This window comes from Crocodylus siamensis, chromosome 5, assembly GCF_052110815.1.
Source record: "Crocodylus siamensis isolate JL-2025a chromosome 5, ASM5211081v1, whole genome shotgun sequence".
NCBI classification, from domain to species: Eukaryota; Metazoa; Chordata; order Crocodylia; family Crocodylidae; genus Crocodylus; species Crocodylus siamensis.
The window spans coordinates 46,592,318-46,611,910 of NC_143399.1; the positions used below are offsets into that span (position 1 = coordinate 46,592,318).

The following is a 19,593-nucleotide window of genomic DNA, read 5'->3' on the forward strand; positions in this document are numbered from 1 at the left end:
CGCTGTATGCATGGACGTATCACAGCAAGTACGGAGGGAGCTGTGTGCGTGACACTGGCCGTGGAGGGTGTTAGGTGGGGTATGACAGTGACTGAGCAGGATGCTGTCTGGGAGGTGTTGCCCCGGTTAGAGCAGTCGGTGGGTGGGTGGTGCGTAAGGGTGCTGCTTGGGGTGTCGCAGTGAATTGTGGGGTGCCACGTTGGTTATAGGGGTGCGGGGGTGTCACGAACCCCGCAGAGGTTGTCGTGCGGGGTCGGCGAGGGGTGTCAGTGCCCTTGGGGCGCTGTGCGGGGTGTAGCGCGGGATTGCAGGAGCCGCCGCGATGGCGGGGCGGGGCGGCCGGGCGGGGCGGGGCGGGGGCGGTGCAGGCGCTCAGTGCGTGCCGGGCCCCGTGGAGGCGCCTGGTGTCGGCTTCGCGTCCTGGGCGGGTGAGTGGGTGCCCTTGGGCCGCCCTCGGGCCGGCGCGGAGGGGGTTAAGGCTGCGCCCGGCCGCGGGGGGCTGCCCCTGCCCCTGCCCGAGCGGCGGCTGCCCTGAGCGCTGCGCGCGCACCTCCCGCGCGGCGCCGTGCGCTGTCCTGTCCGGCGGCGGCGGCGGTCTGGCGCGGGGTGCCGCACGTGCTGCCAGCCGGGGCGGGCGGTGGGACCCTAGGCCGCAGGTAGCCCCGCGGCCCTGGCTGCCTGAGCAGCAAGGCCGGGGGCAGCCGAGCTCGCCGCCCCGCGGGGCTTAGCGCCCCTGCGCCGCACGGGCCGGGCCAGCCCTGTCCAGTCGCCCCGGCTCGCAGACAGGCTGTGAGGACGACGTGCGGAGGGCAGGGCTGGGGTACATGGCTTGTGAGGACAGGCTGAGGGGACTGGGCTTGCTCAGCCTGCGGACGAGGAGCCCGAGCGGGGTTTAACAGCAGCCTTCAACTCCGTCCAGGGGGTTGCAGAGAGGATGGAGCCGGCCTGTTCTCAGTGTGGGCAGATGTCGGAACAAGGAGCAACGGGCTCAAGTTGCAGCAAGGGAGTTTTAGGTTTGATATTAGGAAAAAACTTGCTGGCTAGGAGGGTAGTAAAGCCCTGAACAGGTTACCCAGAGAGGTGGTGCAGTCTCCACCCTTGGAGGTTTTTAAGACCAGCTAGACAAAGCTTTGGCTGGGATGATCTAGTTGGGGCTGGTCCTGCTTTGACCAGGGCGTTGGACTAGACATGACTTCCCGAGGGCTCTTCTGACCCTCAATTTCGGTGATTCCACAGCCCTGCAGACTGCAACTCATCCCAGTGAAGTTATATTTGCTTTTGCTTAAGCAGAACAACCCAGCCCTGGGCTCCTAGCCTTTGACTAACACTTCTAGTTTCTTTTGGAGAAAAATGCATGTTGTGTTACATGTGATGAGGCACCTCTCCCCACGTGCACCCCCCACTTTCCAAAAGCCTAGATCTGCCCATGGATGCATGCAGCCCCTGCCTCTGCTTGGTGAACTGTTTGCAGGAAACCTCTGGGAGCTGGATTGATTTATGTTGGCCTTGCATTCCCTGAAGCCATTGGCATGTTGAAATATACATTTAAAAATCTGTCCTGAATTGTGAAACAAAGTTGACTTCTCAGGCTTCTTAGCTGGGGTGGTATTTCTTTCAGCCTGTATCTAGCATTCCCTTCTAGGAGTGTCCTCTTCAACACATGTTAAATCTGAATGAGAAGCAAAAGTGCATACCTTAGGAGCTTGACCTAAAAAGTGATCTGAAAAGGCCACCTGAAAAATGGGTTGTTTGGGAGGGGTAGGGATGGAAATTATATGATGCATAAAAAGGTCTGGAGAGCTTTTTATTTGTAAGATCCTTTTTTTCTTCCATGGCAATATCAAAAATATCTAGTCTGATTTTTTTTTTTTTTTTTTTTTTTTTTCCTCTCCATGGTTTGCTTGGCCTCAAGGCCATGATTATGACCTCTGATACTTTAACTGATGGGGCAAAGCTAACAGCCATGTGACAGCCTTGATTCACAATGTTAGTCATTCCCATTAAATAGGTGTTATCAAAAACAAACAAACCAGTGACTTTTGAAAGTCTGAATTTCCTTTTCAGTTGATCAGCTTTCCACTCTCTCGCAGCTCATGTGATTTCACAAGTTCACTTGTTCTCCACACCTTTTGCCTTACAGCCTTGTCAGCCACCTCCAGAGTCTGCTGTTCTTTGGGATCCCCTCAATCCAGAATATATCGTGTATTTTTACTAATAGGTAAAAAAAATGTTATAGTCATGTATCATACTTTTTTCTGTCTGAACCAGGGGCCATGTATGTGAGTGTGACTGAGGCACTGTAGGTATTGTGGAAGCTAGAGGCTGTTTTAAAGCGGAAGAGTCGAACAGGGCTTTATGATACTTGGATGGTAATACATGTGACCCCTTTGGGTTTTAGTGATGATGTTCATAGCTAACAAGGTGTTGAGGGTGGGTTTACTAATATTTGTAAACTACTATGGAAGCATTCCTGGCTTGCCCTCCAGAAAGGCTGAATAAGGTTTCATATTTATGTCTATAAAATACCACCACAGAACTGGGCATTTTTCTGCCAAACACAGAAACAAGGCTGGTGCTTTACTTCAGAATGTTATCTATACTAGAATTACAACCTAGGGTTTTTTCTTTATTCTTGATATTTATTGCCAATCAAGCTGCTTGGAGACTTTCCAGCTTCAGAAGGCATTACTGCTTGCATCCTCTTTAGTCCCTTGAGCTCAGGTTGTTCCAACCTGAACAATCTCTAAGAGTCTAAGGGCCTATATTCCCAGGAAAACTAACACAGGTATCCCAGAATTGCTGTTCTGCTATACCTCTCATTCCAGAATAACTACAGCGCTTTCAGTTTATACCCTTCTGTATTCCAGAATAACATCTTTGTGCAAGGTAAGCTCTGAAAGTGTGCAACCTGGGTAAAATAAATCTGGTTTTCTGTCAATGAATACTGGTGTGGCTTGGAGTTGGTGTAATTGTGGTCAAAAGTAGTTGAAATGCTACAAGAAAAGAGACTTGAATGATGTCTGCAAGTCAGAACAAGATGAAAGTTGAAGTCCTGTTGAATTTGAATTACTTGTCTGGTTTCACAATTGTCTATTACTCTCCCTACTACTTATTATTAAACATAATTCTTGCTTATAACAACCATCCTGATGCAACTTCTAGCCTTTGCTTCAACTGAAGTGTGCTTTCATTACTGCTAATATAAAAGCATGAGTAATGTCATGTTATTTGGTATAAAGGTTTTTGTAAATATTTAAGCTTTGACTTGGTGCACTGCAACTGATTTTTTTTTTTTTTTGTCCCTATTGATAAATTAACAGGTTACCTCTGCAGTCAGCCATTGTGAAAAAAAATCATCAATCCTTGCAGAATTAGCAGAAGTGTCCCAGCACTGCTCAGTCAGGATGGGATGGGAAGCTAGACTTCCAAAATCTATAGCAGTATTACAGTGCCTAGGTATGGAGGTTGTTTTGCACTCTGTACATTTATGTAACTGGGACAGAAGTTGGGCTGTGCCTGCAGAGAAACTTGTGGAGGCTTTTCTATCTGTTGCAATCAGTATTTACACACCTGTCTACTTAAGTACTTTGGAGCACTTAAGTACACCCCCTTGCTTAGTCATTTCCTTTATCCCTGTACTGGTTAACACCTATTTAGTGAACACAAGGCCCAAAACATATTCAGGCCTTACCTATGTGATAGATAACATAAGGTATAGATTTACTGGCAAACCCTACCAGTGTAAATGTAACTCATGTGCAAAAAGTGCTTTTGTTGCTATGGCTTTTCAACAGTTAATTAGCCCAAGTGAAGTATTATGCTCATACGGCTGTACTATTTGAAGCTTTGCACAGGGCTGTCTTGCACTATGTGGACATACCTTCTACCTGCCAGCTCTTGAATTGTGTTTGTAGCTCTTGGCAGCCTGTCATCATCCCTTTTCTTATTTCCTTCTTTTTTTAAAGTGAGGACACCAGAATTGAACCCAGCATTCCACAGTTGGTTCATAACTAATCTGTGGAAAAGTAACAGCGCCAGTCTGGTCTTATTCCATATCCCTTAGATCTGAGAATCATGTTAGCTCTTTACTACCATATTTCTACAATGATCCCATGTTCCTTTTCAGAGCTGTTGCTCTTTGGAGTACAGTCTCCATTCTGTGCTACCTGTTGTCTTCATTCTTATAGTTTCTAGGGTCGGAAGGGACCTGAGCAGATCATCTAGTCCGACCCCTGCCATGGCGGGAAAGAGTGCTGGGGTCAAACAACCCCAGCAAGGTGTTCATCTAATCTCCTCTTAAAAACCCCCAGGGTAGGAGCCAGCACCACTTCTCTTGGAAGCTGGTTCCAGACCCTAGCTGCCCTGATTATGAAGTAGCGCCTCCTGATATCTAACCTAAACCTACCCTCTGCCAGCTTGTGACCGTTATTCCTGGTCACTCCTGGCGGTGCTCGGGGGAACAGGGACTCCCCCAGTGCCTGCTGATCCCCCCTGACTAGTTTATAACAGGCCCCGAGATCCCCCCTCAGCCTTCTCTTTTGGAGGCTGAACAGGTTCAGGTCCTGCAGCCTCTCCTCGTAGGGCCTGCCCTGCTGTCCCCTGATCATACGAGTGGCCCTCCTCTGGACCCTCTCCATGCTGTCGACATCCCTCTTGAAGTGTGGTGCCCAGAACTAGACGCAGTACTCCAACTGCGGCCTGACCAGTGCCGCATAGAGGGGGAGGATCACCTCTTTGGACCTGCTCAAGATGCATCTGTGGATGCATGACAAGGTGTGGTTGGCCTTCCTAACTGCCTCCCCACACTGGCGGCCCATATTTATCTTGGAGTCAATTACTGCATGCCTTTGCCACCTTGTGCTGGATGGTGAATTCCAGCAGGCGATGATCGCTGTTGCCCAGGTGGTCGAGCACCCGCAGCCCCCTCACCAGGTCATCACCCATGGCCAGCACTAGGTCCAACAAGGCGTCCCCCCTGGTGGGGCTGTGCACCTCCTGGGTTAGATGGGGGTCCTGCACTCTGTCTAAGAACCTACGTGAACGATCTGACATGGCTGACTGCTCTTCCCAGCAGGTGTCCGGGAAGTTCAGGTCCCCCATGACTACCACATCCTTAGCCTTCGCTACCTCTGTGAGCTGACCCAAGAATTCCTGGTCAAGCTCTTCACCCTGGTTGGGAGGTCTGTAGTAGACTCCCACTGTTAAGTCTCTTTCCCCTCGACTGCCTTGTACTCTAACCCAAAGCACTTCAGAGTGCCCCTCCCCTGACTCCTTGCTAATTGACGAGGATGTGTATTCCTCCTTAATGTAGAGTGCCACGCCCCCACCTCTCTTTCCTATCCTGTCCCTCCTGTACAGCCTATCGCCCTTGACATTCACTGCCCAATCATGCGTTGAGTCCCACCACGTTTCCGTGATCCCTACTATGTCTGGGCTGGTGTCAGCCAGCAGGAGGGTGAGTTCCTCCTCCTTGTTACCCGTACTATGAGCATTTGTGTAGAGGCATTTGAGGCCTCCTGTGGATGTGTGTACTGACCCCCTAGTCCCAGCATTACCCTGGCCCCTATCTCTTGCCTGTTTATTCACTTCGCTCGTTGGTCTGGGCTGGGCTGTAGTTCTGGGTGCTGTTTGGTCTGGCAGTCTGATGTTTCTTCCGCCCTCATCTACCCCTTCCCCCGACGAGCCTAGTTTAAAGCCTGCCGGCTTAAAACTTAAATGTCTGACCTTGCATTGGTTTACTTAAAATGCATGTTGTTTTATTGCAGTAGTTTACTAGGCATTCCTGACTGCTTTTTATCTGTGACCTGTCTTAATAGCCATTTGCTAGCTTCTGTTCCTTGTATGTTTTAGTACTTGTGTTCTCTGCTTTTCAGATCTCTGGTTGGAGATAATTAGCATGGAATGCTGCTGCATATTTTCTAATCAAACCTGATTTTCTGGAAAAGATTTTTAAATTACTCTTACTTTAAAATCATGCCTGAAGCAAAGAATCACTGGCAACTTTTGCACATAGCCCAGTGATTCTTAACCAGGGTGCCACACAATACTAGTGCTGTTAAGTGTGCAAATATGTATATAATTAAGGCGATACATCCGGAGATTTCAGATGGAAATCTCTGATGTGAAAAACATTCTGACCTGCTGTGGGCTTTCTGAGGTCTTTGCAGAAGAAAAATTATTATATTATTTTTATGTAGTCAAGGAGCAAGTGAAAGCTAAGAACTGGCACTTTCTGAGAAAAACCTTGAGTTTAAAAGGGTTAAGAACCATTCATTTAAGCCATATACCATGCAGATGTGAATATAAGGACAAGTAATGTGAAGCCCTATTCAACTTCAGTTAGTCAACAGAGAATTAGGATTTTTCAATGAGCAAGACTCTCACCAGACCAGCTGCTGTGGGGATAGTGTACCACTACTGCTTTTTGAATGTGGCAGCATCCCTGGCTGAGCACTACTGTTGGTACTTCCTCAGGTTATCTCAGTGCTTCTCAACCAGGTTTTACTGCCTCCAGGTACAACTGCCCCATGCACAGGTAGCCCAGGAAGGGCTGTGGTACATGCACATGCTCCCCCTGCACATCCTGGCTCTCTAGTTAGCTTTGCTGCCTGCTTTAGGCTATCTCATACTGTGCCATTCCTGGTCACTCCCCCCACCTCCAACAAGCTCCTCCTCAAAAACAGAAGTGAATGGGACAGTTCTATGTCAGCCTGTTTCTGGGAGGAGCATACGGAGGTAGCTTTGCTGCTTTAGGCTGATTAGAGAGCCCTAACACAGGAGGAGCACGCAGGGCAGCTTTACCTGATCACTGGCACCATGGAATCCCTTAGGGGACCTTGTGGCACCCTGGTTGAGAACCACTTGTGTAGTCAGAGGCCCCTGTAGTCTCAGTCCCACTTTAATTTGTTCAGCAGGCTTAACCATGTAGTAAAATCATCAGTCTTATCTATGCACGTGCTTGGACTGGTGCTAATCCAGGTTTGGGGCAGGTGGGAATTCTTCTATTAAATTTCCTAATGTAGGCATAGTCCCACTGACTTCAGTAGGAATTGTTTGGAAACCTGAGTGGGTTTTAATCTTCTGGTGTAAGCTTTAAAAGGTCCTTCCTTTGACCACTGTCTTTGGTTACGTTGGACTCAAAACAGGCACCGCTTTTGCCAAGTACGTATGAAGTCCTTCTGGCAAGCTGAAATTGAGATGGTAATTTTGGTTGTATAAAACATGCTGTCTCATGGTGATGGGGTAGAGATGACACCATCTTAAACAATTGCTCTTAATGGGCAAGTTGTGTGCATTTTCTTGAACTTACAGGAAGGGAGAGTTCCTCCCCCTACAGTCACTAAAAAAGCTCAACAGAGAAGTGAAACCTGCAGTCTTGCTTTGGGCTCTGTGCAAAGCAGTTCTAGTACATGTGAAAGGGGGTGGCATTTCAGGACTGCTGTGATGGCTGTGCCTCATCAACTTGAGATGCTCTACAACTCCAACTTTGCAACTCCTGTCACAAACACTCCTCTAGATAGGTTGGTGTTCTGCTGTGCAGATTTTTTAAGCAGAAGGCCTTCAATCTTACTTGCTGGATAAACAGCCAGCAGGAAGCAAGTTGTCAGCCCTCATCTGAGAAAGCTGTTATGTGCTGCAGTAATGGCAGTCTGTGAGAAATTCTCAAGGTTAGACTCGCATAAAGCTGTATCTTCTCATGACCCAGTCTTCAGGTTACAAAGGCAGATGGCTCTGAGGCCTGTACATGGAAGGAAATGTCTTTTCTGTGAACTGGAGGATCAGTGCTCACTGTTAGGACCTGGGGAAGTCTGCCCTGAACTTATTTTAAAAAATAACCCTTAATTTGTTCTTAGGGCCAGGGATCTATCTTGCTGTAATGCAAAATGCTGATCATTTATAGACAGTCTAAGTAATACGGTATAGTAGCCTTTATAATGAATGGTTATGGCTGGTGTTCACAGCTTTGTTTCTTAATTTCTAAAGTGTTGTAAATGCTTAAAGCAACTCCTTGCAAGGCTTCCTGTGGCAAAAAGCAGCTGTTACCTCACCTTGCTCTTTTCCTTGCTATTCGTAATAATCCCTTGTAAGTGTAAAACAAAACTCTCTGCTCCCTTATGGATTTCCTCTCCACTGCTCAGGTGTGCAGGCATCATTGCCATGGTAGGCAGTATGTGCAAGTTCCAAAAGGTAATGTGTTGCTCCAGCACAGGACAGGATTTGTTACCATGGTATTGTAGGATGCAAGAGTATTATGTAGCAGTAAAGCCACCAGGAGGAAGTGAGGATCAGTTGGGTTAATCTTGGTCCCATAAAATGGAGAGAGCTTTATCTCTGTGGTGGGGCGGAGGGAGAACTGAACTATTAACACTCATTTAATAGTTGCTGGGAAGGGATGGCCTCCACCTCTCTATGCTGGGGAGAAGGCTCTTCTCAGCCAGACTGGCTGACCTGTTCCACTGGGCTTTAAACTAAGCCTGCCAGGGGATGGGAGGACTACTGCCACTGCTGGCCCAGTGAGTAACCCTTGCAAAGCCAGCAGGTCAAGGCATTTAAGGAATCCCACCTCTGCCCCAGGCCTGGAACGATCTGTAGGCAAGGCAAGGGCCCCCAAAGGGACATTTGCCTGCCTATACACAAATGCCAGGAGCTTGGGAAATAAACAGGAGGAACTTGTCCTCGTCCTAAATGCAAATAACTATGATGTCATAGGGATAACGGAGACCTGTCCACCCATGACTGGACGGCAGGTACAGACAGCTATTGAGTGGACAAAAGGGGCGGAGGTGTAGCTCTCTATGTCAAGGAAAGTTACTTGTCCCTGCAAGCTGATGTTGGCATCCACAGTGGGTGACTTCAGACCCTCTGGGTTAAAATCCGTGAGGAACACGGCACAGGGGTACTATGGTGGGAGTCTACTACAGACCCCCTACCCAGGATCAAGACCTTGACCAGGAGTTTGCCAGGGAATTAGCTGAGGCCGTGTGCTCCCAGTGCATGATTGTCATGGAAGACTTTAATTACCCAGACATCTCATGGGAGGAGCGCTCTGCCAAATCTGAGCGGTCGCAAAACTTTCTCTCACGCATGGATGACCTCTATCTGATGCAGGAAGTCTACGGGCTGACGAGAGGTAAAACACTGCTCAACCTCATACTGGCAACCGGGGATGACCTAATCAGCGACCTAACGATTGAAGGGAAGCTGGGTGACAGTGACCACAAGCTGATCACCTTCACCATCTGCCATAAAGTTGGCAAGTCAATCAGTAATACAGAAGTCCTTGACTTCAGGAAAGCTGACTTTGACAAGCTCAGGAGGCTTGTCAGTGAGGCCCTAAAGGGCCACAACCCAAAGGGGAGGGGAGTTCAGGACGAGTGGTTGTTCCTCAAGGACGCAATCCTGGATGCATAAGCAAAGTCCATCCCGTCTTGGGGGAAAGGCAGCAAAAGGGCAAAGCAGCCCCCTTGGTTCTCCAGGGAACTGGCGGACCTCCTGCATCTTAAAAGGAAGACCTACAAAGGATGGAGGACTGGAACCACCACCAAGAAGGAATACTTTGCTCTGGTCCGGACCGGCAGAGAGCAAACCAGGAAAGCCAAGGCTGCAATGGAACTCTAGCTAGCTACAAATATCAAGGACAATAAAGAGTCCTTTTTTAGATATGTGGGGAGCTGGAGGAAAAGCAAGGACAACATTGGACCCTTGCTAAACCAGATGGGACAACTGACAACTGATGCTCTTGAAAAAACAAACTTGCTTAATGGGTACTTTATGTCAGTTTTTCACCAGTCCCATGAGATTCCCCTGGCCACTGTGGGTCGGGGAGGGAGATTCCTTGCCCTCCATCAAAGCTGACTTCATAAAGGAACAGGCTGGACACCTTCAAGTCAGCTGGTCCTGACAATCTACACCTCAGGGTACTCAAGGAGTTGGCGAGCATCATAGCCCAGCCCCTGGCACGGATCTTTGAGAACTCCTGGCGCTTTGGTGAAGTGCCTGAAGATTGGAAGAAGGCCAATGTGGTGCCAATCTTCAAGAAAGGGAGGAAAGTAGATCCAGCAAACTACAGGCCCATCAGCCTGACCTCTATCCTGGGGAAGGTCTTGGAAAAGATCATCAAAGAGGCCATCCTTAACAGACTAGCTGACAGCAATATCCTGAGGGATACCCAGCATGGGTTTGTTGCTTGACCAATCTCATTTCCTTTTATGACCAGGTGACATATCACTTGGACAAGGGGGAAGAGATTGATGTCATATATCTTGACTTCAAAAAAGCCTTTGATCTGGTATCCCATGATCACCTCTTGGCAAAACTGCAACCTTGACCTCACCACGATCTGCTGGCTGGCGAATTGGCTCCTTTGTAGGACCTAAAGGGTGGTGGTTGATGGAAGCCAACCGTCTTGGTGTGCAGTCACCAGTTGGGTCCCTCAAGGCTCTGTCCCAGGGCCTATACTGTTTAACATCTTCATCAGTGATGAAGACATTGGTGTCAGAAGCGGGCGGGCCAAGTTTGCCGATGGCACCAAACTCTGGGGTAAAGCATTCAAACCTGAGGACAAGGAGGGTGATCCAGGCAGATTTTTACAGGCTCATGAAATGGGTGGATGAGAACCTGATGGTGTTCACGCTGAAAAATGCAAGGTTCTCCACCTTGGAAGGAAAAACCTGCAGCATCCTTATAGGCTCGGCAGTGCTACGCTGGTTAGCACTACAGATGAAAGGGACTTGGGCGTCATGATTGACCACAAGATGAACATGAGCCTTCAGTGTGATACTGCAGCTAGTAAAGTGAGCAAAACGCTGGCTTGCATCCATAGATCCTTCTCAAGCAAATCCTGGGACGTCATTCTCCCATTGTACTCGGTCTTGGTGAGGCTGCAGCTGGAGTACTGCATCCAGTTTTGGGCTCCACAATTCAAAAAGGATGTGGAGAAGCTTGAGACAGTGCAGAGGAGAGCCACACACATGATCAGAGGTCAGGAAAACAGACCTTATGATGAGAGGCTGAGAGCTATGGGACTCTTCAGACTAGAAAAGCAGAGGCTCAGGGGAGATCTGGTGGCCATCTATAAATTTATCAGGGGTGCTTATCAGGATCTGGGGAACGTTTGTTTACTAGAGCACCCGGAGGGATGACAAGATCAAATGGTCACACTCCACCGTGACCAATTTCAGGCTGGACATGAGGAAGAACTTTACTGTGAGAGCCCTCTCAATGTTTGGAACAGACTGCCACCAGAGGCGGTTCAAGCACCCACTTTGAACGCCTTCAAGATGCATTTGGATGCTTATCTTGCTGAGATCCTATGATCCCTGTTGACTTCCTACCCATAGGGCAGGGGGCTGGACTCGATGATCCTCCGGGGTCCCTTCCAGCCCAAATGTCTATGAAATCTATGAAATTTGTAGGTTTGGGTAGCATGCATGAGGACGCATTGTTGGTTCTTAGTGTGTCTGCAAGAGCTTGGTATTTACCAGACCTACTGGAGAAGAGAACCAAAGTTTTCTGTTTCTAGGGGTTTCTGTTTAATCATGTGGGTCCAGGCCAGCTCTCTTTAGTGTTCACCAGCTTCTGGCAATAAGATTATTACACATTTTGCTGGCTTTCTAGTCCTAAGTCTCTTGTTTTCACTTTTTTACTAAATAGATACATTTGTCAAAGTGAGAGGAGCCTTCCACTAATTCTTGTGCTGTATGCCAGCATGTGGTGTCACATCCTGCTGTGGCCAGACATGGGACACAAGCCCTTTTTGAAGGGAGTCTGTTAGGGTTAAATGTCCTGCAACTTTCCAGCAATACCAATGGCTTCTGGTGTAAGCCAACTCCACTGAAGTTGGTTGTAATCTTACCACCGTCTTCATTGGGAGTTAGACCACACAGCCCTAATCTCATATTTGGGACAGCATCAGCAATATAACTAATAGATCTGACTAGAGCTAGTCAAGCAAATTTCACTGCTGCTAGGGATGCATGCATCCAAGAGCACCTCATGTAAAGTAATCAAAAGGATCACTTCCAGGGATCTGCAGTCTCCAGAGCCCATCCTTGATCCCTATGAGTGCTAATGTGGACCTGTTCTGACAGCGGTGATTATGTAGTATGCACACCTAATGGGAACTGAACCAAGAGCCAATTCATTTCATTTAGTGCTGAACAGCTTGGCCTGGAATTCAGTAAACAACTAGGGGTGACAGCCCTGTGATTCACTGTTCCTTCCTTCAGCTGCCCAAGCCCCCATCCTGGAAGGATTTTTATCCATTCTTGCTACACTTCCCACTCTTCATACTAGTAGAGGGTTAATTGTACACCTGATGTACATTCTTTCTTGTGGATTTCTCAGTCCTGCCACAGGACTATAACAATTTTCCTCTCTTGCAGTGCCAAGATGGTGGTCCTTTCCAAGGAATATGGCTACGTGGTCCTGACTGGTGCTGCTAGTTTTGTCTTGATCACACACCTTGCAGTGAATGTGGCAAAGGCTCGCAAGAAGTACAATGTAGAGGTGAGTGGGAGGCATGGGTAGGCCTGCCCCCAAGGCACTAAGAGCTTCTCTACTAGTTGTTCTCAGGAAAAGCAGCCAGTTTGGCTTGGAACGGTAGAAGCAGTGGAAATTAGGGGAAAGCTCAAATTTTGTAGACCACGCGCATGTTGGGAGTTTGTTTCTCTGGATTCTAGTATGTACTGTACATCAGAGGTTGTTGGGTAGCATCAGGTGGCTGCAGTATTCAGCTCTGATCTTTGTACCTCACCAGGTCCTGAGAAGCTTTCTCTGCAGAACCACATCCTGTTTAACGGTGGCCTCATGGTAAAGGCTTTTGCAGTGTTCTGTGCTATATCGGTTTGTTACAGCTCTTAGCTAGAGAGCCTGGCTCTAACCCAAGCTGTAGAAACTCATGATTGTACCTGGGAAGCCCCTTGTTTGAGCCCTAGCATGAGCCAAGACAACAGCAGTCTTATCCAATGACTCTAAAAGTACACACAGATGTCACCCTTGTACCACCATAAACAAATTTTATGAGGCACAGATTGCAAGCAAACAGATGTCCTAGCCCCTTGTCCAGCTCCAGGTGCTGAAAAATTGTTGCCATAATAAAGACGATCACAGTTTGTGATGCCTTAAATGGGAAGACATCTGTTTGCTTATTGCTTGGCATGGGAATTCTCCTGCAGGGAATTCCCAGGCATGTGTCTACAAGTGGAAGAACCACCATGCAGCCTCCCTTGCTTACAGATGTGTGTTCCAAGTCAGGGCATAGTACCCAAAGCTGTTGTCGCACAGGATTGGACCCCTGAAGCCCTGTGTGCAGCAGGAGCCTGACCCTGCAGGACAGCAACCCTAGTGACATCTATAGATGTCAGCGAAGTAGAGCAGCTGTGCCATAACTTCTGGTATGGTTGATCCTGCTCCAAAGAAGATGTCCATTCATACCTTAAATGGGGGAAGAGAATCAGGAAAGTAATTCAAAACTATGCAGCAGGAATTCAGAACTGGCCAGAGCCCTAACTAGCTTGGTATTGCAGTACTAGTTTATGCTCTTGTCCTTCCTATGAGCCTGCCATGCTGGGGTGCTTGGGTTCTAACCTGATGACTTGGCCCTAGACAGTGCAGCTGGGAGGGAAAAGTGGTATGCAACCCTTTACTGTGCCCACATGGATGCATTTGAATGCTGTTTCCCTTCCTGGAGCAGGTGACAAGCATCCTGTTCTCTGTGCCAGTTACTTTGCTGCTTTCCTGTGCAAGACATGGGAGGTGACAGTAAGGTGACTGTAAGATTAGGTTGGGGTGGTAGGATGGAGTTGGGTCTGCTGCTGTGTGCTAACCAAGCCCCACCAATCTAGCAAGATGAAAAATTCACAGATTTCCAGTAATCTAAAATCCAGAATGGAGCTTGTAACAGAGACTTCCCAAATACAGTATTTCTGGTAGCGTGGCAATACCACCCCAACCATGTAGGCAGGAACAGAGTTGGCATATTACTATGCTCTTTTTATCTTTTACTTTTTTGAGCTGGATCTCTGTGTAGTAGGGTTACTGACACATTACCTGCTTGGGAATGAAGGGGATGCATTTTAAACAAGGAAGCTCCGGACTTGGAGATACTGACAAGCAAGAAACCAAGCAGCCCTGCCTGTCAGTACATGCTGTTCCCAGCAACCAGGAGATGTAGGTTTTCTGTGGGAAAGATGGATTTGGGATAGGAGAAAGTGAGCTGATCTTCCAGGAACTTTTAGAAAAAAGGGGAAAGGAATGCATAAGTTAAAGTAGAGAGATTTTTAAAGGTAAATCCCATAAAGAATCTTTTTTCAAAGTGCCTTTCATCTCCCAGTTCATCTTTGAATCTATTTACAGGAGAATAGGGCTAATTGAATGGGTGGTGGTTGGCCCTGTGAGCGAGTCAGGCCATTAGCTTGTGAAGCCTTCCCTATTTGGAGGCAGCTGTAACCACTCAAATACTTACTATATAAGCCGGGGCGGGCAATTATTTCGGGCAGAGGGCCGCTTACTGAGTTTTGGCAAGCCATTGAGGGCAGCCCAGGGCAGATTAATATTAATTTTTTAGGGGCCCTATGGGCTGGAGAGAATGGCCTGGCGGGCTCCATTTTGCCCACCCCGATATAAGCCCTTCCCCCGAGTGTATATCTGAGAGACTTGGGAACTAGTGTTACAAAGCTCTCAGCCATAGAGGATTGAGGGTGGATCAGTGGGTGTGTACCATGGCTGCAGCAATATCTGGATGGCTGTGGGGTGCTAGGTTTGCATGGGTAACATGTATTAAATAGTGATGCATGTTCTTGTAGTGACTGGTGTATGGAGGATGAGAGTTCAGTTGAGTTCACCTCTCCTCTCTAGCTCAGATGATAAGGGCTCATGCTGTTAGCGTTGAGGCCTGGGTCAGGCCCTATGGATAACCTATGATGGCAGTTCCTACACACCCAGTTTAGGGTCTCTGAGGTGTTAAACTGGTCTTGTGACATGGAGTAGCAAGTCCCAGTACTCTACCTTAGCACTAGCCTTGTAAGGGCAAGGGAACGTTTTTATTGTAGATGAATAAAAGCAATAGGCATTGAATTCAGTGTAGTGCATGAGTTGAGACCAGAGCTTAGCAGGCTTATAGTCAGAGTGGACACTCATGGGTGAAATACCCACACAAACACCATGTTTGTGAGTAAGCAAAGAGCATCATGAGTGCACATAGCTCTGGACCCCCTGTGGTGTTTCAGGAAAGCATTTGCCGTTCAGAGGAATTGAAGAGAGAACCAGCCACAACTGGGCTGGGCAGAGCTAAAGGATGGGTTTAACAAAGTATGGTGGGGGGAGCATGTTGTTATTTTTTGTAGCTGGTAGCAATTGCAGAAATGAGGCAGGTGTTGATTTTGCACCCTGGCTTCTGTGCACTGTTAAGTCAGTGCAACAAGGAGCTTGAAATACATTTTTTTAGCAGTATTCTTGAGGGAAATGAATGTGGTACACCTTGGCTTAGACTCCTCAAAACCTGAGACAGCTGGATGGTCTTGTCAAAAGAAAAAAATGGATAAGATTGTCTTTTTGGGAATGTTAACTTGGGGAATACACAAGCACGCCCAGAGCAGTGGACAATGACATTAGAGCAAAAAGATGTGTAAGTGCCTCTTTGCTAACCTCTGGTGTCTTTAACAGTATCCAATCATGTATAGCACAGACCCTGATAATGGACATATCTTCAACTGCATCCAGCGTGCACACCAGAACACGTGAGTACTGCATGCTAATGTAGGCCAAGTGCTGGCTTGTGAGCACTTGATGTCTACAAGCTGGGATTTGCTGCTGCTAAACATTTTATGTCTGGGTTTGTCTCCTGAAAAGACTTAGCCATTATGTTACAGTACAATATTAGTAGGCAAGTCAGTGGAGGGCCTTCATTTTGTCTGATACTGCAGAGGCCTGTTTTTGCAGCCAAGGCCATCCTTATGGAGGGGACTGTGGTGGTGTGTCATAGACATTGCAAGTTTGCCTCTGGCAAAAGACCTGTGTTTCCAGAGGTATGTCATTGCCTTGGGTGTGAATCTTGCTGTGCTGGGTGTCTGAATGTCCCAGAGAACGCATGGCTTGTTGATTACCAGCCAGGAGTGATGAGACTGCCAACACAGCATGATTGGTGTGTGTTAGAAGGAGCTCTTTCCCTAGCTTATTAATAGTGATTAGCATTTGGCAGTGCCTCTAAAAGGGAACCTCAGGGCATGCAGTGAATGGAGTGGTGAACCTGGGCAGTGCCTCTGCAATCTCCAGGTTTCCCAAATCTGTGTAGTGAGGCTCCATTGTACCTCCCTCTGGCTCCACATGGCAGACCTTGCCTCCACTTTCCTGGTAGCATAGGGACAGCTAAAGGCTGGACTTCAAATCCTCTTGTGAGTAGTTCACCACCTTCCTCATGGTTCCTATAATCTAGACTATCTTTTCAATTTTGCTAATGTGGGGCAAGATGAGGCAGGCTTCCAGGCTAAGTTTTCACAATGATCTCTTCAGAAACCAGTAGATACTTGAGTCCAAGTGTAAACTTCCATGTTTCATTTTCAGATTGGAAGTTTACCCCGCCTTCCTGTTCTTTCTAGCTACAGGTGGAGCCTATCACCCGGTAAGTCCTATCCATAGGTTGGGTCTGAAATGGTGGGGTTATAAGTAGAATGCAACATGGGGAACCCGATCTTTATCTTTTTATGAGATTAACACCGTTTGTGGTATGTCATACGCTAGGCTTATAGAGTAAAAGGGGGTAGGATTTTACTCGGTCACGTGGTCCTGCTAAATGCCTGTGTGCATGGGGCTACCGCACAGCATGCAGAAACAAATGAAAGAGGACTAAGCTGCCTTGTTTTAGCTTTAGTTTCCCCCTTGCATGCTTTGAGGGAAAACTGAGGGGCAGAAGGGAAAGGAGACCTTTTCTCTAAACAGATCTCCATAACTTTTCCATTTTAAAAAAAGGCCAAAAAAATTGTGGAGTTTTCTGCCACCAGGAATGGAAATAGAGTTGAAAAAAGGGAAAGGGAGTATATGTTCATAGATTTCATAGGCAAGTGTAAGTGGATAAACAGCAGTGAGTCAGTTTTCCAAGCTCCAAAGTCCTTAAAATCTTTCTTGTTTATCTCCAGCGTGTTGCTGTTGGGCTTGGCCAGGCCTGGATCATTGGGAGAATACTGTATGCCTATGGCTATTACACAGGGGGTGAGTCTTTAGACTGAATGATGGAAAGCACTGTCAGGCCAGTGGGCAAAGTACTGACTTCATTTGAAACTTGGGTTCTCCACCCTACAACCTCAATGCTAACGTCCCAGTTTTTTCTCTGCTGGGAGATGGCCTTAGTGATCAGCATTGGTGATGATGAGGACAAGGATTCCTATCCCAGGGTGACAGCTTATTTGCAGATTGTTTTTTTTTCCAAAGCAGCTATTCAGGTAATACTGTGATATGCCAGCCTCTCCCCTGCTGTATATGAAGTATTTAGCCTGCCAAGCTGGTTCTGCACCTGATTGTTCCTTAGACAACTGGCATGAGTGGCTGCAGAATGACAAAGCTTTTGTAGTAATGCAGAAGCCACCAGACCCCAAAGTAGAGACATTCTGTGTACTGCCCACAGGGCAAGTGCTACCTAAAATTATTCCATCCTCTATTTGCCTGCCCCGTTCAGATTCCCCCAAGGAAAACTGCTACTACTTGTAGTGGCATTAAGTATGCAGCTGCAATTCAGCTGTCAGCCCTGTTTGCTGGAGCAGAGGAAACACAGAACCCTGAACTCAGGATTTGGCTGGTATCATGGGAAGGGAAACCAAACTGCCTGTCAGCAGGGCTGAGGTCTTATGGTACAAAAACCTCAGCCACCTGCTTCTAATCATGTGCCATCAAAACTTTGTGGCTTCTTCTGAGAGGGGATAAATTGCATAGCTTAGACTAAACTCACTCTAGTAAGCTGCCCCAACCTAAACACTGTCCTCTTCCTAAAATGTTAATTATAAACCTCACTGCTCTGCTTAGGTTAGTGCTGGGGATTAGGGAGCAGACAATCCGAACTAGAAAGCAGGATGATGCTGTTTCATTAAGTAAGCACATACTGTCTTCTCTATAGATCCCAAAAAGAGAAGACGAGGAGGTATTGGTTCAATCGCACTTATTGGATTGGTGGGAAACGCTCTGTATTCAGCCCTTCAGCACCTCGGCTGGGTTGCCATCGAGTAACTGACCTGCAGATACCTCTGCTCTCCCTGGAAAATCTTACGTTTACTTTTTCTTTTTTTTTTGGTGGGGTGGGGAGCAGTTCCAATAATACAATCCTTAATATCCACCATGGCTGCTGTTTCTTCTCTTAAATAAGACATAGAGGGGTCAATTCAAGACTCTTCTAAAAGGTGAGTAAAACTGAAAAGGCACTTGTAAAGGAATATCAGGCTAGTTACATGGGGAGGAGCTTCTCTTGTATATATGGCTAGCACTCAGGGCTCTTTATTACACCATACTTCCTCCGTACTTCCTCCTGTGTGCTAGGAAGATAATGCAGACAACATGCTACCACAAGCACTAGGTACTCTTTAGACTGGCATGGAGAAAAATGAATCTTTCCCCAGCAAGCAGGACCATCTTTTCATGCCCAGAAGAGTATTACCCAAATGCTTTCACTTAAGAATGCAGATAAGTTGGCTGCTTTGCACTGCATCAATGCCTTGTTTTGGTTCCCAGATAAAGCTTAAGCCTTTGCTTCTGGCAGTTGGAGCTGAGTGCCAGCTAGTGGGTCTCACTTAACTGATGCACACAGCTAAAGGAGAACTTGAGTCCTCTGCTCCCCTCCTGCCCATAAGATGAGATCACAACTTTAGTAGTGTCATTACCCTGTTTGCAAGTGAGAACTCATTCTCCATTGGAAGAGGTGCCTGGCTTTGCTCCCAAGTGCTGACTTACCCTGCCATCTTCAAAGCAAATGCTTCCCAATTCTGAGTACAGAGAAGGCAGCAAGGACCAGAATACACGTGCCTTGGAGAACATAAATTCTGTATTTCTTAAGTACATTATTACTAACGTCTTAGAAGCACCTTCAGCATTACTCTTTTACTGAAAAGGCCTTACTTATGCCCTTAATAGATGACAACCTAGAACTTGTTTCCCTAGATATCTTCCCTGTACCAGGGGTGTCAAACTCACTTGGCCCTCAGGGCCAGATCCAGACTGTGGGGCTCCATATAGGCCAGATCTGGATGTGGCAGTTAACACAACCATTGCTTGCCCCCTGCTGCCCACATACATCCTCAACAGGGCTCTGCATCCTGGATTTCAGCAGCAGGCCTGCCCCTGAATTCCTGGCCCCTCTGGGAACTCTGCATGACATCCAGCCCACAAACTGTATGTTTGACATCTCTGCCCTATACCATTTCAGTTCATCCAGTTATGCATCTTATACACGAGCTGAAGCCTATGCCAAAATTTAAAAACAGAGGCCTTATGCAGAAGTTGTGTCATCTTAAATTGAGAATTTACATTTATGCCTTTCTTCCTCCTTAAGTGTATGCAGCACTCCAAATAACTCATTTGTGTTACTACCTTTGTCTGGTTCACCTCTCCAGCTGC

At 47.4% G+C, this 19,593-nt stretch overlaps 1 protein-coding gene across 2 annotated transcripts; it reads left to right on the top strand.

Moving 5' to 3' along the window:
* The first annotated feature begins 348 nt into the window (after nucleotides 1-348).
* Nucleotides 349-18,319, top strand: MGST3 (microsomal glutathione S-transferase 3). 2 transcript variants are annotated; one of them, XM_090046846.1, is made up of 7 exons: nucleotides 375-428; nucleotides 2,141-2,218; nucleotides 12,384-12,507; nucleotides 15,664-15,737; nucleotides 16,561-16,618; nucleotides 17,133-17,205; nucleotides 18,104-18,319. In XM_090046846.1, exons 3-7 carry the CDS (start codon nucleotides 12,391-12,393, stop codon nucleotides 18,211-18,213), a joined length of 432 nt encoding a protein of 143 aa, XP_089902972.1. In that variant the 5' UTR covers nucleotides 375-428; nucleotides 2,141-2,218; nucleotides 12,384-12,390; the 3' UTR covers nucleotides 18,214-18,319. The 2 variants fall into 2 exon arrangements, with proteins under 2 accessions (XP_089902971.1, XP_089902972.1); XM_090046845.1 differs by lacking the exon at nucleotides 2,141-2,218 and having other exon boundaries at nucleotides 349-428.
* Nucleotides 18,320-19,593: the final 1,274 nt, after the last annotated feature.